The 12,239-nt window shown below is 50.8% G+C and overlaps 5 protein-coding genes across 5 annotated transcripts; 3 read left to right on the forward strand and 2 right to left on the reverse strand.

Annotated features, from left to right (window-relative positions):
* Positions 1-19: 19 nt before the first annotated feature.
* MAA_03860 (Major facilitator superfamily domain, general substrate transporter) lies at positions 20-2,618 on the forward strand (the record flags this gene model as incomplete). The annotated part of the gene is made up of 3 exons (XM_007821858.2): positions 20-179; positions 270-1,020; positions 1,106-2,618. The coding sequence occupies 3 exons, from the start codon at positions 20-22 to the stop codon at positions 2,616-2,618; spliced, it is 2,424 nt and encodes an 807-aa protein (XP_007820049.2).
* Positions 2,619-3,300: 682 nt separating this feature from the next.
* On the forward strand, positions 3,301-4,312 carry MAA_03859 (putative protein family UPF0405; the record flags this gene model as incomplete). The annotated part of the gene is made up of 3 exons (XM_007821857.2): positions 3,301-3,546; positions 3,650-3,934; positions 4,022-4,312. 3 exons carry the CDS (start codon positions 3,301-3,303, stop codon positions 4,310-4,312), a joined length of 822 nt encoding a protein of 273 aa, XP_007820048.2.
* A 522-nt stretch (positions 4,313-4,834) lies between these two features.
* Positions 4,835-5,629, forward strand: MAA_10953 (uncharacterized protein; the record flags this gene model as incomplete). The annotated part of the gene is made up of 1 exon (XM_011412898.1): positions 4,835-5,629. The coding sequence occupies one exon, from the start codon at positions 4,835-4,837 to the stop codon at positions 5,627-5,629; it is 795 nt and encodes a 264-aa protein (XP_011411200.1).
* A 1,837-nt stretch (positions 5,630-7,466) lies between these two features.
* MAA_03858 (uncharacterized protein) lies at positions 7,467-8,252 on the reverse strand (the record flags this gene model as incomplete). The annotated part of the gene is made up of 4 exons (XM_007821856.1): positions 7,467-7,612; positions 7,765-7,836; positions 8,049-8,111; positions 8,249-8,252. The coding sequence occupies 4 exons, from the start codon at positions 8,250-8,252 to the stop codon at positions 7,467-7,469; spliced, it is 285 nt and encodes a 94-aa protein (XP_007820047.1).
* Positions 8,253-9,080: 828 nt separating this feature from the next.
* On the reverse strand, positions 9,081-11,859 carry MAA_03857 (small oligopeptide transporter; the record flags this gene model as incomplete). Its single annotated transcript, XM_007821855.1, has 4 exons — positions 9,081-10,033; positions 10,114-11,011; positions 11,108-11,401; positions 11,608-11,859. The coding sequence occupies 4 exons, from the start codon at positions 11,857-11,859 to the stop codon at positions 9,081-9,083; spliced, it is 2,397 nt and encodes a 798-aa protein (XP_007820046.1).
* Between the last annotated feature and the right edge of the window lie 380 nt (positions 11,860-12,239).

The following is a 12,239-nucleotide window of genomic DNA, read 5'->3' on the forward strand; positions in this document are numbered from 1 at the left end:
CTTGAAGACGGTTGACATAATGTCATCTACCTCAGAAGACTTAAAGGGGACTACCTCCCCTTGGAAACGATTATTTGGGGCGAGAGCTAGCGACAGTAGCAAACATGAGAAGCAAGTGTCTGGCCACTCGAAATGGAGTTTTGGTGTGCTCAACGATAAGGAGACCGTTGAGGTTCCAGGTAAGAATGCGTTCTTGTATCTGCAGTCAATTTCTTTTTTAAAGAAAAATATGTGTACATATATTTACACTTGCTGATGTCCATAATCAGGCTCTGTTTTACTCCTAGCCGCTAACCGCAATGAGCCTCTTGGTCTGCGTGATGTGCATGCCAGGACCTCTCATTCATCTATTCCAACGGGTTTTTTTGTCGACATGCCATTGACCCCAGGAGGCTCACGTCCTGTCATACAGACTCCGGCTGCCACGAAACATGTTGATCCACATGAAGGGAAGAAGAAAACACAGGATGGTGCCATTATTCTCGATCCTCAACCCGAGGACTCCGTCAACGACCCGTTGAACTGGCCTAGCTGGCGACGAGATACTGCCTTGTTGTCACTGGGCTTTTACTGCATGATTGGCGGTGGCATTACGTCCATCATGGCCGCTGGTTTTACCAACATTGCCCATGATATGGATGTCGAAGTCGAAACAGTGTCTCTCACGGTCGGTCTATACATGATGGGCCTTGGTGTAGGCTCAGTTTTCGCTTCTCCAACCGCCATCCTTTTTGGCAAGCGACCTGTATATCTCGGTAGTGTCATTCTCTTTATTGCAACATGCGTTTGGGGAGGCTACTCTCCCAGCTTCCCTTCTCTGCTCGCAGCCAGAGTATTTCAAGGAATAGCTATCAGCCCCGTGGAGTGCCTTCCTTCGGCTACAATTGCAGAGATTTTCTTTCTCCACGAGCGAGCCTATCGTATCGGTATTTACACATTGTTACTATTAGGCGGAAAGAACTTGATTCCTCTAGTGAGCGCTGCCATCATTGGGCGGTATGGATGGCGCTGGGTGTTCTTGTACGTTTCCTCTCAACCAACTATAAGTTTGCTTTTTCTTCGTGCTCTGTATCTACCTTCAACGCTTGATTAACAAACCCTGTAGTATCGTCGCAATGGTAGCCGGTCTAGGCTTCGTTCTGCTCTTCCTTTTCGTACCCGAAACCTTCTGGGATCGCACACCTACGCGGAAACCCTCAAAACGCCCCAGCTTTCTTCGCCGTCTCTCTTCGCGTAGGAACGTACATAACCCTCACCAATCGACTCAATCTGCGAGAGACTCAAAGACTCTCGAAAGGCCTCACTCTCCTGGTGCAGAGACTCGTCAAAGGGGACTCCATGTCGGCTTCGCGTCCGAACCGCCCACCGCTGGTGAATCTCAACATCACGGTGAAGGCAATACAGATCATATGCACCCTGGTTCCGCCGACCACCATGCCGAAATCACTACATCCAGGGAGACTGAGAAGGGACATGTCACGTACCGTCCAGATTTACCTGGCAACGTACAAGGTCAAATGCCTTCCATCACGGTGTCAGCATCTGGGGAGAAGTCAGAAGAAATCGAAGCAGAGCCCAACCAGGTGGATACAAATGTACCACTTGTGCACGTTTCTGACGAGCACCATGTAATGGATGGAGCAAGCTCCGCGCATAGCCCAATTCGATCGCCAAGGTCCATCCTCCGCCAGTCTCACAACGGTTCAGGTGGGCACTCACCATACCTCCAGAGTGCGAACGGGAGTGGTGCCAATATAGATTATTTCTCACAAGGCCCAAATCTGGATAATGAAAGAATCCCTGCGTCGGCACTCAGAGCGCCACCTAGGATAAAGGCGTATACGCATAATTTGCGACAGCAGCCTGCCCAAACGTTTACACAGCAGCTGAGACCCTACCATGGCCGGCTCAACAACGACAGGTGGTTGAAAGTTATGATCCGTCCATTCATTTTGTTTTCCTATCCGGCCGTTTTGTGGTCTTCTGCGGTATACGCCTGCTCGATTGGTTGGTTAATCGTTATATCAGAGACAATGGCCGTTATCTACCGAGACCCTGCGAGTTACAACTTTGGTGCGCTCCAAACCGGCCTTGTGTATGTATCCCCATTTGTTGGCGGTGTCCTCGGCACAGGCGTCGCAGGAAAGATTAGCGATTTGATTGTCCGAGCCATGTCTCGTCGTAATGGCGGCATGTACGAACCTGAGTTCCGACTGGTAATGGCCATTCCCATTATGCTCACAACCTGCATTGGTCTCATGGGCTTCGGCTGGTCTGCTCAAGAGAAAGACCACTGGATGATCCCAACTGCTTTCTTTGGCATACTTTCATTTGGTTGCTCTCTGGGATCTACGACGGCTATCACTTTTTGCGTCGATAGCTATCGTCAGTACGCAGGAGAGGCGCTGGTTACGCTTAATTTTTCCAAGAATGTCTTGCACGGCCTTGTTTTTAGTCTGTTTGTTAGTCACTGGATGGCCAAGGACGGGCCGAAGCAGGTCTACATGTGGTTGGGAATCATCCAACTCCTCATCCAGCTCACCACGATCCCCTTGTTCATATTTGGCAAGAGAGCTCGTATGTGGACAGTGAGAATGAACCTCATGGAGAAGTTTTGAATGAAGCTGAGCGTTCCCCGAGTCATTTGACATGCGTGGAATAGAGGATATTGCATGATGATGTTATTTTGGCAAGCGTATTTCAAGGTGGTAGCATCTTGGTACAAAGGAAGATGGAGCTAATATGGGCTTTGGGAATATAGATTTTGGTGGGATTTCGCCTTGTTGGAGTTACATTGGATATCATTTGTATTTGCCGGGTTGTTCATCTGTAACTGGCATTTCTCCGTCGTATTGGATTTTCCGGGCGTCGCGGTTTTCATGGAGAACTACACACTGCATTTAGTTTTACTAGATGTCACGGATGGCATGTTGACAGAGCATATGAATATTGTTTATTAGGCATATCCTCCACACTGGCAATCCCACGTGGACCTGGCTATGAACAAATCGTGGAGTCTCATATTCATGTCTGCGAGCATTGTAAGTCGGCCGTGGAAGTGGGTATGGGTATAACGCGCCCCACCTCGAGTGTCAACCACGTTCTTCCTATCCCATCTCACCTCACGTCGTAGCTCTTCATTCACAACCGTCACCTGAATTTTGAAGCCATGGTGCTGTTCTTTCAGTCAGCCAAATAAGTCACATTTCCACGCCGTTTTGCCGTCTCACAGGGTCGTTGCAATCACAGGTCCAACTTTTTGCCCTCGCCAAATCACATTTCCAAACTCGCAGAGTCCGCATGGCCTCTACAGCATCGACCAAGATCCCGCCCTTGCTAGAGCCGTATCTCAATTTACCTCCTGAAGCGGCCCTTGTAGTTCTTACCAGTGTATTGGGAGCCAGTGCAAACTGGCTAGTTCTGAGATGGGTGTATGGTCTGCTGAGGAATGGGCAGCAGGCTGGTGAAGCTGCAGACACTACGGCCGTTGTGTTGTGTAGCTTTTTAAGGGATGGCGCGTTTTGGAGAGAGGGGGCTGCCAAAATGGTACTTTTTTTTTTTTTTCAATTTTACCCAGATGACGTATTGCGGTTACTCGTCGACCGTGGTGTGTTGGAATCAGAATGAATGACGCTAATTACGGTCATAGGGCCTGGACCTGGATGCCGTGAACAGAAGCAAGAGGTTCATCTTCGTCGACGGGCTAACAGGCTTGTATGTGCCCAACGGGGAACCTTCTACGGGTGGCGGGAGGGACCACGTCCTACGTGGTGGGAAGATGGAAGATGTGAAGAAAGGTGTTGAGAAGGCTATTGCCGAGATTTCCAAGGAGGGGAGGAAGGTTGTGCTTTTGGTGGACGGGATGGATGCGTGGTTGGCCATGGGAGGGGTCGGTGCATTGGGCGCGGTGAATGTGTTGAGTTCATGGAGAGAGGTGAGTTTACATTTATCCCCTTTGCCGTATTTACCAGGGGAGATTTGTTGTCGAGGAAACCACCGAGGCCAAGCTAACTCTACACAGAGAGTTCACGCTACTGTAGTGGCCATTTCGGCAGACGACCCCCTTCTTCACGCACAGAACACGACGCTAGAAAAGGACCACGCGGCATTTGCGTTGAGCCTCGCACATGAAGCGAGGATAGTTATGGCACTGCGCTTGTTAGACACAGGGACGGCGAGGGATGTCAGTGGTGTGGTGAGGGTGACTGGCGGTGGCAAAGCAGACGAGGATGAAGCTGGGAAAGGAGAGGGTGAGTTCCTGTATTTCGTGGGTGGAGATGGCGGTGTCAGGGTCTTTGAGAGGGGGGCGTGATTCTGGAAGATGGATTGGATGTTGGTGAGGGCGATGAGGTACCTGAAGATGAGAGCTTGATGACAGACAGGACGGTTCCTGGCGGCCGAACTTGGAGAGGCGCGCGTCACGCCATAGCGCGACTTGCCCCTGAAGAACCACTTGGTACGTATTAGGACGATACTGATTCTCAATTCTCCTTACTACTTCCCAAAAGATGTCATATTCAAACACAATACGTCAACATTCTCGCATCCTCAAGCGCTGGGTCTCGACAGCCCCTGACTAGGTTTCCCCGTCCGGCATGTTTTCCTCTCAGTCTAGACTTCATGAGTCTCGGTGGTATAATACAACTAACGCGAAACTAGATTCTTCCGATGATGCGTGCGAAATTACCTTTTAAATAAACAAACATGCATCATTGCTCTCAGCAAGAAATGTATATATAAACGATAAATCTCAGCTCTTTGCCTCCCTTTTGCTTTGACCATTGTTACTCCAACCTACTCCTTCCCATCCCAAATCTTCCCTCCCCCAAAAATCATGAAGGCCATTGTTGTCCTCTCGGCCCTCGTGGCCGTTCAAGCAGCCAAGACAACGCCCAGGCCTACGACGTTGGACAACGGCGAAGTCGTGTCGCCGCTCGAGACGTGTAACGACTCATGCAAGAGCTCCTTTGCCAGGCCCAGCGAACACGTCAAAACCATAAAATCCAAGTTCAAGACCAAGACCAAGGCCACGACGGTCTCGCCCAGTGCCGAGCCGGACTTGTCCACGGCCCTGGATTTGGGACCCGGAACAGCGTTCCCGCCATACGTCTCCTCGCCGGATTGCACCCAGACGACGACGGTCGTTGGAGCGACGCACCCGGCCGTTGTGACACCCCCTTCAACCACTTCTAAGCAGGGCAAGGACAAGGACAAGGACAAGGGCAAGGGCAAGGGCAGCAAGACGGAACACAGCGAGGCACCATCACCAACCTCACCACTCGAGGAGCAACCCGCCATCACCACCACCAGCGTGCTCTGGAAAGATTGCGGGACTTGTGCGCTCTTCTGGACAACGGCCCAGTCCACGTATGCTCCTCGCGTCACGGTGGCTAATCCCACGGATTACACTTATACAATCACCCAAGTGAGCTGCCTGACTATTGCTCAGGTTGAGAGCACCGGGACCATGTTGACGGAGCCTTCTGAGACTACTGAGGCTGCGTCGACGGAGCTTCCTGAGCCTACCGACGAAGTTCCTGAGCCTACCGACGAAGCTGAGTCGACGGAGCTTCCTGACACTACCGTACCTATATCGATCGAGCTCGCTGAGCCATCAACCACGGCTTAAGTGCGTGTGTTTTTTTTTTTACTGTGTGCTTTGCACGACATGCCCAAAGTACTCGGGTGGTGATTGGGAGGATTTTGCTTCTCTCGAGTAGTTGGAAGGGCTTGAGTTTACTTTGTATTTTGTAACCAAATTGAAGAAATTATACCCTGGCTTTTCCCTCCCCTGTCACCCGTGTCTCCATGTATCGCGTCCCACAAGACAAGTAGAATCGGGTTTCCACGCAAGATTTGTGTGCCACGGCTGAGCCAGGGGAAAACTTATTCAGCAGCAGAGTTGTTCATAGAACAATACATGACCAGCATATCCATCTAGGGGTTGGTGATGACGCAAAGTGCGCAGTGCTCCCAAAGTATAAGCTTGACCGGGGGGGCTGGTTAGAATACTAGCCATCTCGCTCAATCTTGCCAAGTAGCGGTCTACATGATATCATGTATGCGGAGTCCGTCTCGTGGCTTGGTTTCGCGAGGCTACAGGGCGGCGTCTACGGGGGCGAGGAGTCTGCAGAGTTGTGGTGACGGCATCAACCTCCTTTCGCAGTTATGCCCGGGTATATGGCCCCGTGGGGTTGGACTTTTCCAAACAGCCTCCCGTGGCTTTGCTGCGCGTCTGGCAAGGTGCCTTGGCTGCTTGAATCTGCGGTCCCCCGGACGTGCTGTGACTTGCGGGGAGTATCGGGATATTTTATGACGGTGCTTGCGGTTGTGTGCTGTTCAGAAGGCATCGTGTCGTCGGCCGCAGCAGAAACATTGGCCAAGGAGATTTATGCTTGAAATTTTTACGCGTAGGGTTAAATAGGCGCATCTAGTTGTTTGTGAGGAGGCACAGAGGTTTGCTCTGTCGTGCCTGTCTTTTCGTCCGCTCGAGATGCTCGTCGGCTTCTCTGGCCATGGCCCCAGCCACATTTTACAGAGACCGCATGTGTCCTGATATTTGTTGGTGGATGGTCTCATTGCGCAAACCTTAGCTGGGAACGTCTATTTTCTTTCCGCTTTAAGCTGGTGGTTGCGCTAGGATAGTACTACGAAGCATGATGATGCTAGAATCCTGGATAAAGGGGAACATGGTCTAGTGCAAAACACGGGGACTCTGTTTGTTTTGATGAGTCTCCTGATAGGAGCGTGTCTTGTGGCGCGCGGTGCGATGGATCATTCATGAACGTCAGCGGCTTCGTGGGCCGAGATGGCAGTTTCGTCAGTGTCATCCTGGGATGTGCCACGACGTGGGCAAGTCTGGCTGTTGTCAAAGCTTGCAAAAAGGGCCCTTCTGCAAAGACAAACACACGAATGAAAAACTAGATGCAAGCACACACACGCAGTCCGACTGGTGCCCTGGGCCGACGTGCAGACTATCGCGAGGCAGGCGTATGGAAATCCCTTGTTTATTTTACTCTTCTCTCAAAAAGGCACAAAGCAAAGGGACGTCCCCATGCCAAATACGTTTCAATAAAAACACCGTGGTCCCATGCTCCAGCCCACCACCACCTTTGAGAAAATTTTCCGCAAAACCCCCCCGGCACGAAATGACCGCTTTGCAACAAGAGTCAATTCAGTACGTAGGCTCCTCTCCTTCATCTCCACACCAAAAGAGTACGACAACAGCGCGTGACCAAGATGTCGTCTCCGGAACAGGAACAGGATCAAGTGCGACTCCCCCTTAATTCTCGTCCTCAATGCAAAAACATGCTTCCGTAGTGGTCTCCCTCGTTTTTCTTCATGATAGGCCTCCCAAATGTCTTTGTAACCTCTTCCTCAAAGTTTCCACGTTGGTTTCGTCAAGTCGTGAAAAAATTGTTCCATGTGTTGTTTGATTGGGGCAATGGTTGACAGGTTGTTTTGGTTTACTCAGACTTGGTGGTAGGGCCGCGAGCGCCCTTGGGAGTGCCGGTTCGGAAGCCGTTCTTGAATCGGCGAGAGACGTCCTTGAGGTAGCGGCAGCGGCCGGTGCCAACAGTCTTTCTTCGCTTGGCCTTCTCGCCCCAGTTGTCTGTTTTTTTTTTGGTCTGTTAGCAAATTGTCCATGCTTCCTGATGTTACTTTTCTCGCAGCTCGTGTCGTTTTGACGGAAAACGCCCATTGAGGATTCAACCGGCTGCGAGAGTCTGCTCGTGGGACCAGAGAGGGAGCGAGGAAACGTACACTTGCGAGTCTTGGCGGAAGGGTAGCCGCAAGAAGAGCACTCATGCTTCTGGATGTGCAAGGAGCGGCGACCTACGAATCACCCAGTTAGCTTCAATGTCTGTTGTGGATTTGACACTGCCTTGACCGAATCCGAATCCAACGTTGTTGTTGCCGAGCATGCGGTTGAACTTGTAATCTCGTCCCCGCCATTCTCTTCTCCTGGTGGTGTCTCGATGATTCCCCCTCTTTCCGGTCTCTTAGGCAGTTTCTTGAGGTGGAAATAAGTGCAAGGCATCACTGACCGCATCGTCGGCACAAGGTGTGCGTCTTGTTGTGACGTTTACCGAAACTGGAGGTACCCTTCGCTACACGACGCAAAACCCGTTAGCACACTGCAAGCAGTCCAACGTCGTAGTCGTGGCACTTCATCCCTTCATTCTTTTCGGGGCAAGAAGAAGAGATTGAACGCTACATCAGCAGCTGGCAGGGAGCAGAAACGTACTCATTTTGGCGGTGGTGGTTTGACCTGTGGTTAGTGACGATCGAGGAAATTCTCGAATTGGGGGAGAGGCCTTTTTCGGTGGAGTGTCGAATTGCGAGAATCTGAGCGCTGGGGCTGCTGCTTAGCCCTAATTTGGCGCGGTGCGCACACAATAATACGCTTCGTGAGGCTTGTGGGATTGACCAGCTAGATCATGTGACGGTACCCTGAGTAAATGCACGTGACTCCACCAAACAGATTCACTCGGGCTGGTGGCTGTGCCTGATGGGCTGTGCCTGACCCACCAAAAAGGCCGACAAATGGATTCATCCTGGCCCCTTGGCTTCAAGCTACGTCAAATTGATACAAGCACGACGTTTTTGTTCATCCATCAACACGTATTCTTTTACACGCTACTTCTACTGGTTACCACGCTCACCATCACACATCATACCAATCTAGTTACCTGGTGACGTGCGTGCGTGTACAGAGCTCCGCATTTACCACATAATCACTTTTCGCACCTTCGCTTTTTATGCAATTCATTAATGAGGTATCTCTGCAAAGGCTGTGCTTCCGCAAGCCCCAACGACTGTTACATCCAATGTGAACCAAGCCTCCCATGATCCTGAACGCCGTTTCCATCCAAAAACCAAAGTCATACACGTGTCAAGTATCTTCAAGAATGTTCAAAATATAAATATGAAATCCACGACACATGGCCTCCTCCAGGCGGTGATGCAGATTTTGCTTACTCGCTCGTGTTTTCATCATTCATTAAACCGGAACCTGTTTCTAAATTTTTAATGCTTTCCTTTGTCATCTTCTTCTGCGCTCAACGGTCTCTCTAGGTTCAAGGGAAGACTGCAGGTCCGAAAAATTCGCCAGGTGCCACACGCTTCGCAATTGCCTGGGAATTCCAGTCGAGGGTTTCTGTCATGCCATCATTCCCCCACCATGCTGGAGCCCTCACATTGGTCAGATACAGGGTGAAGAAAATGAGGAGGGTGCTGATGATGAGGCCGCAATCCAGAGCTGCAGAAACAATGTAGTTGTATTGCAGCCACCAGCCAGTATAGCGGCGCTTAACAAAGTAGTTGAACATGATGCCGACCACACCCCAGCAGAGGAAAATGTGGACAGTAGCGGGAGGCAGTAACCCGGTACCGCCATAGATGACGGGAGTGCAGACGTATCTCCAAAAAGACCTGGGCCATCGTCTAGCAAAAATCCAAGTCAGAATAGGCGTGGCGGCACCGACAAGCCAGAACCATTGCAGGTTCGCATAGGTAGCGCCATGGCTGAAAATCCGCGCTGGTCCAATAGCACCCCAAATCACCGACGCGGTATAGTACACATGCCCGCTGGGGCAAGTATAGCTATCCTTTTGATTGTCTGTGCAGATATCCGGGATCTTCGCCAAGGCCCAGTTCATAACTCCAATTTGAATAATGGCGGACCAAATCGATGCGACCAGCTGTGACGAAAACATGACCCGGGGCGGCACCTTCATATAATGGCCGAGTTTGAGATCTTGGGCAAAGTACAACGCCTGAGACATGGAAGTGTAACCATAGTTTTTGAACATCATCATCGCCATGGGTTTACCAGGAACCATGTAACCGATGATAAATTCGGTTAAGACGTTCAGACCAATTTGGATGTTAGAGATACCTTGGATCAGACCAATGGGAATGAGCCAAATGATGGGGAGAAGGAGGCAGACGACAAACGCCCAGGCAGGAAAACCAGTTGGCCAACCAGTGACGACGCCGAAAGAAACGCCAACCATGATGATGAACAAAGCTAGGAAAAATAACGATTAGCGTTTGCTTTACACAAAAACCGATGTTTTGCGCATCAAAGGATCGCCATGAAGCACTTACCAGCATACCACCAATCCTCAGCATCACGATATTTCTTCATTAAGCGCATGTGGACATCGTCTTCTTGATGGCGCGCCATTCTAAACTGTCTCCAAATCTCCTTACCGTGGTACAAAGCAACATGAATCAGTACCGCGGACATGGCAGCAAAATTCATACCATACGCCATGGCAAACTGCGTAGACAGGTACAGAGGAGAGTATTCTTTGTAAGCAGTCTCGTTGAAACTGAAGTTGGCATCCAGGATGCGAGACACGTTGTAAGGCGCTCCGGTGTTGTCGTAGGATGTTGACGACTGGACAGGCATGTAGTCGGAATACCAGGTACCACTAAAGTGAATACCCATAGAAACGATGACGAAAAAGAAAATGATGCCTCCCAACACGTTGACAATAGCGTAGAAAGGCGGAATGAGGGGTGATCCAATGAAACCAGTGGCAACTGTCCAGTCAAAAGTAATGGGGATAAGACCGTATCCGTGATTATTGCCAAATAGCTTGTTGACAACGACACTGTTGGGTGCGATCCAGCAGGCAATGGCGAAGTATGACAGGCCCCTAAAGATCCAACCAGGGAACCAATACCAAGTGAAAGCTGCACAGCCAACGATGAGGAAGAGCTTGTAGCGACCGATTGTCCAACCGTTGGTCTTGGACGGGTCTGATCGTGAATGGTCGTGCAGGGTGTAGAACAAGGCGCAGTTGACCAGGTCGGCAGGCCAAATCATGGCTGCGGGCCATACAAGAAAACGACGAGCCAAGCCAGCCATTCCGTAGCCAGTGCACAATGTGGTGATGCCAAAAAGAAGCTGAAAAGCAACGCCAAATTCCTGCTTGTAGAAGACTTTCTGCGTGAGAAGGACATCAGTAGCGTAAAGAGCACCACCACCATACGCAGCCTATCAAAATCATTAGTACTTGAGGGACATGCCGAGGAGTTGGCAGGGAATTGGAATTGCTGGTGGCCAAAGGACTGGGCCAACAAGGTAACCTACATTGGACATGGCAACAATGACAACATGTTCCTTGAAATTGAACTTGCCCGGTCGCAGGTTGAACTTGACACCGCACACATTCCACACCTTGTCGGGGAAAACCATGTCCCATCCGCGACCGATAGGATATGCAATCAGCTGAACAACATAGGTAGTAATGTAGACTGTGGGATTTCGCAATGAGAAGAGCATGTTGACACCAGAGCCAACAGTGCAGAGCAGTAAGCCAATGACCCATGCTCGTACCGTGTTGGCAGGCACATCTACGTCGTAATTTCTCACTACGGCTCGGACCTATAGACATTGGAAAGCGTGTCAGGTGTTTTACTCTGAAGTAACTCAATTGCAGACATCCAACTAGTTCGAGCTCCCATGCGTAAGATGAATGATGACAAGGAAGCAAGCCATGCATCGTTCATCTCCGGGGCCATGGACGCATCATATGGTCGCTCATATGATTCGAGGGGACCAAGGGGACGATGAAAGAGGAAGATACATACCTCTGGATACGGGCTGTTATCCTCCATGAGCGCATGCTCAATCTCGAGACCCTTCTCGGCATTGCCAGTGGCAAGGGCGGCATCGACGTCGTTCAACTCGTCCATGGGCAGATTCGGATCTAGCTTGTGCGCCTTTTCGAAGGCTGCTAGATGCTTGAGGTGATCCACGCCCGAGGAATTGCCCTCCAAGGGTTCGGGGATGGGCATAATCTCCTCAACCTCATGGCGCTTGCGGAAAATTGAGAGGGGCATGGTGATTTTCTGATGTGTCCTCCCAACGGAGGGACAACGACCAGACGGATTGTTGTCGCCGAGCTCGAGTCGCAAGTCGGGTTGATGTAGTTCGGCTCCCTTGGTCTTGGTGTCGGACGGCTGCTGTTGTTTTGTTTTATTTTGTCACCGCCGTCGGTCCCCGAGTGGCCAGGCCGGTCTCCTTGAGAACAGAATGGAACAAGAACAACCGTCTGTCTTGTGGTGGTGACTGCGCTGCAAGAGACCAAGATAGATAGACATCTGGGGGAGGGGTGGGTAAAATGGAGGGAGTACTCAGTAAGGTTTGCCTGTTGACTGGTAAGAACGGGTGCGCCGAGCGGAGACGGCTGGCTGGCCATGGACAAGGCACTGGGTACGTA

This window comes from Metarhizium robertsii, assembly GCF_000187425.2.
Source record: "Metarhizium robertsii ARSEF 23 chromosome Unknown MAA_Scf_3, whole genome shotgun sequence".
Taxonomy (NCBI): domain Eukaryota; kingdom Fungi; phylum Ascomycota; class Sordariomycetes; order Hypocreales; family Clavicipitaceae; genus Metarhizium; species Metarhizium robertsii.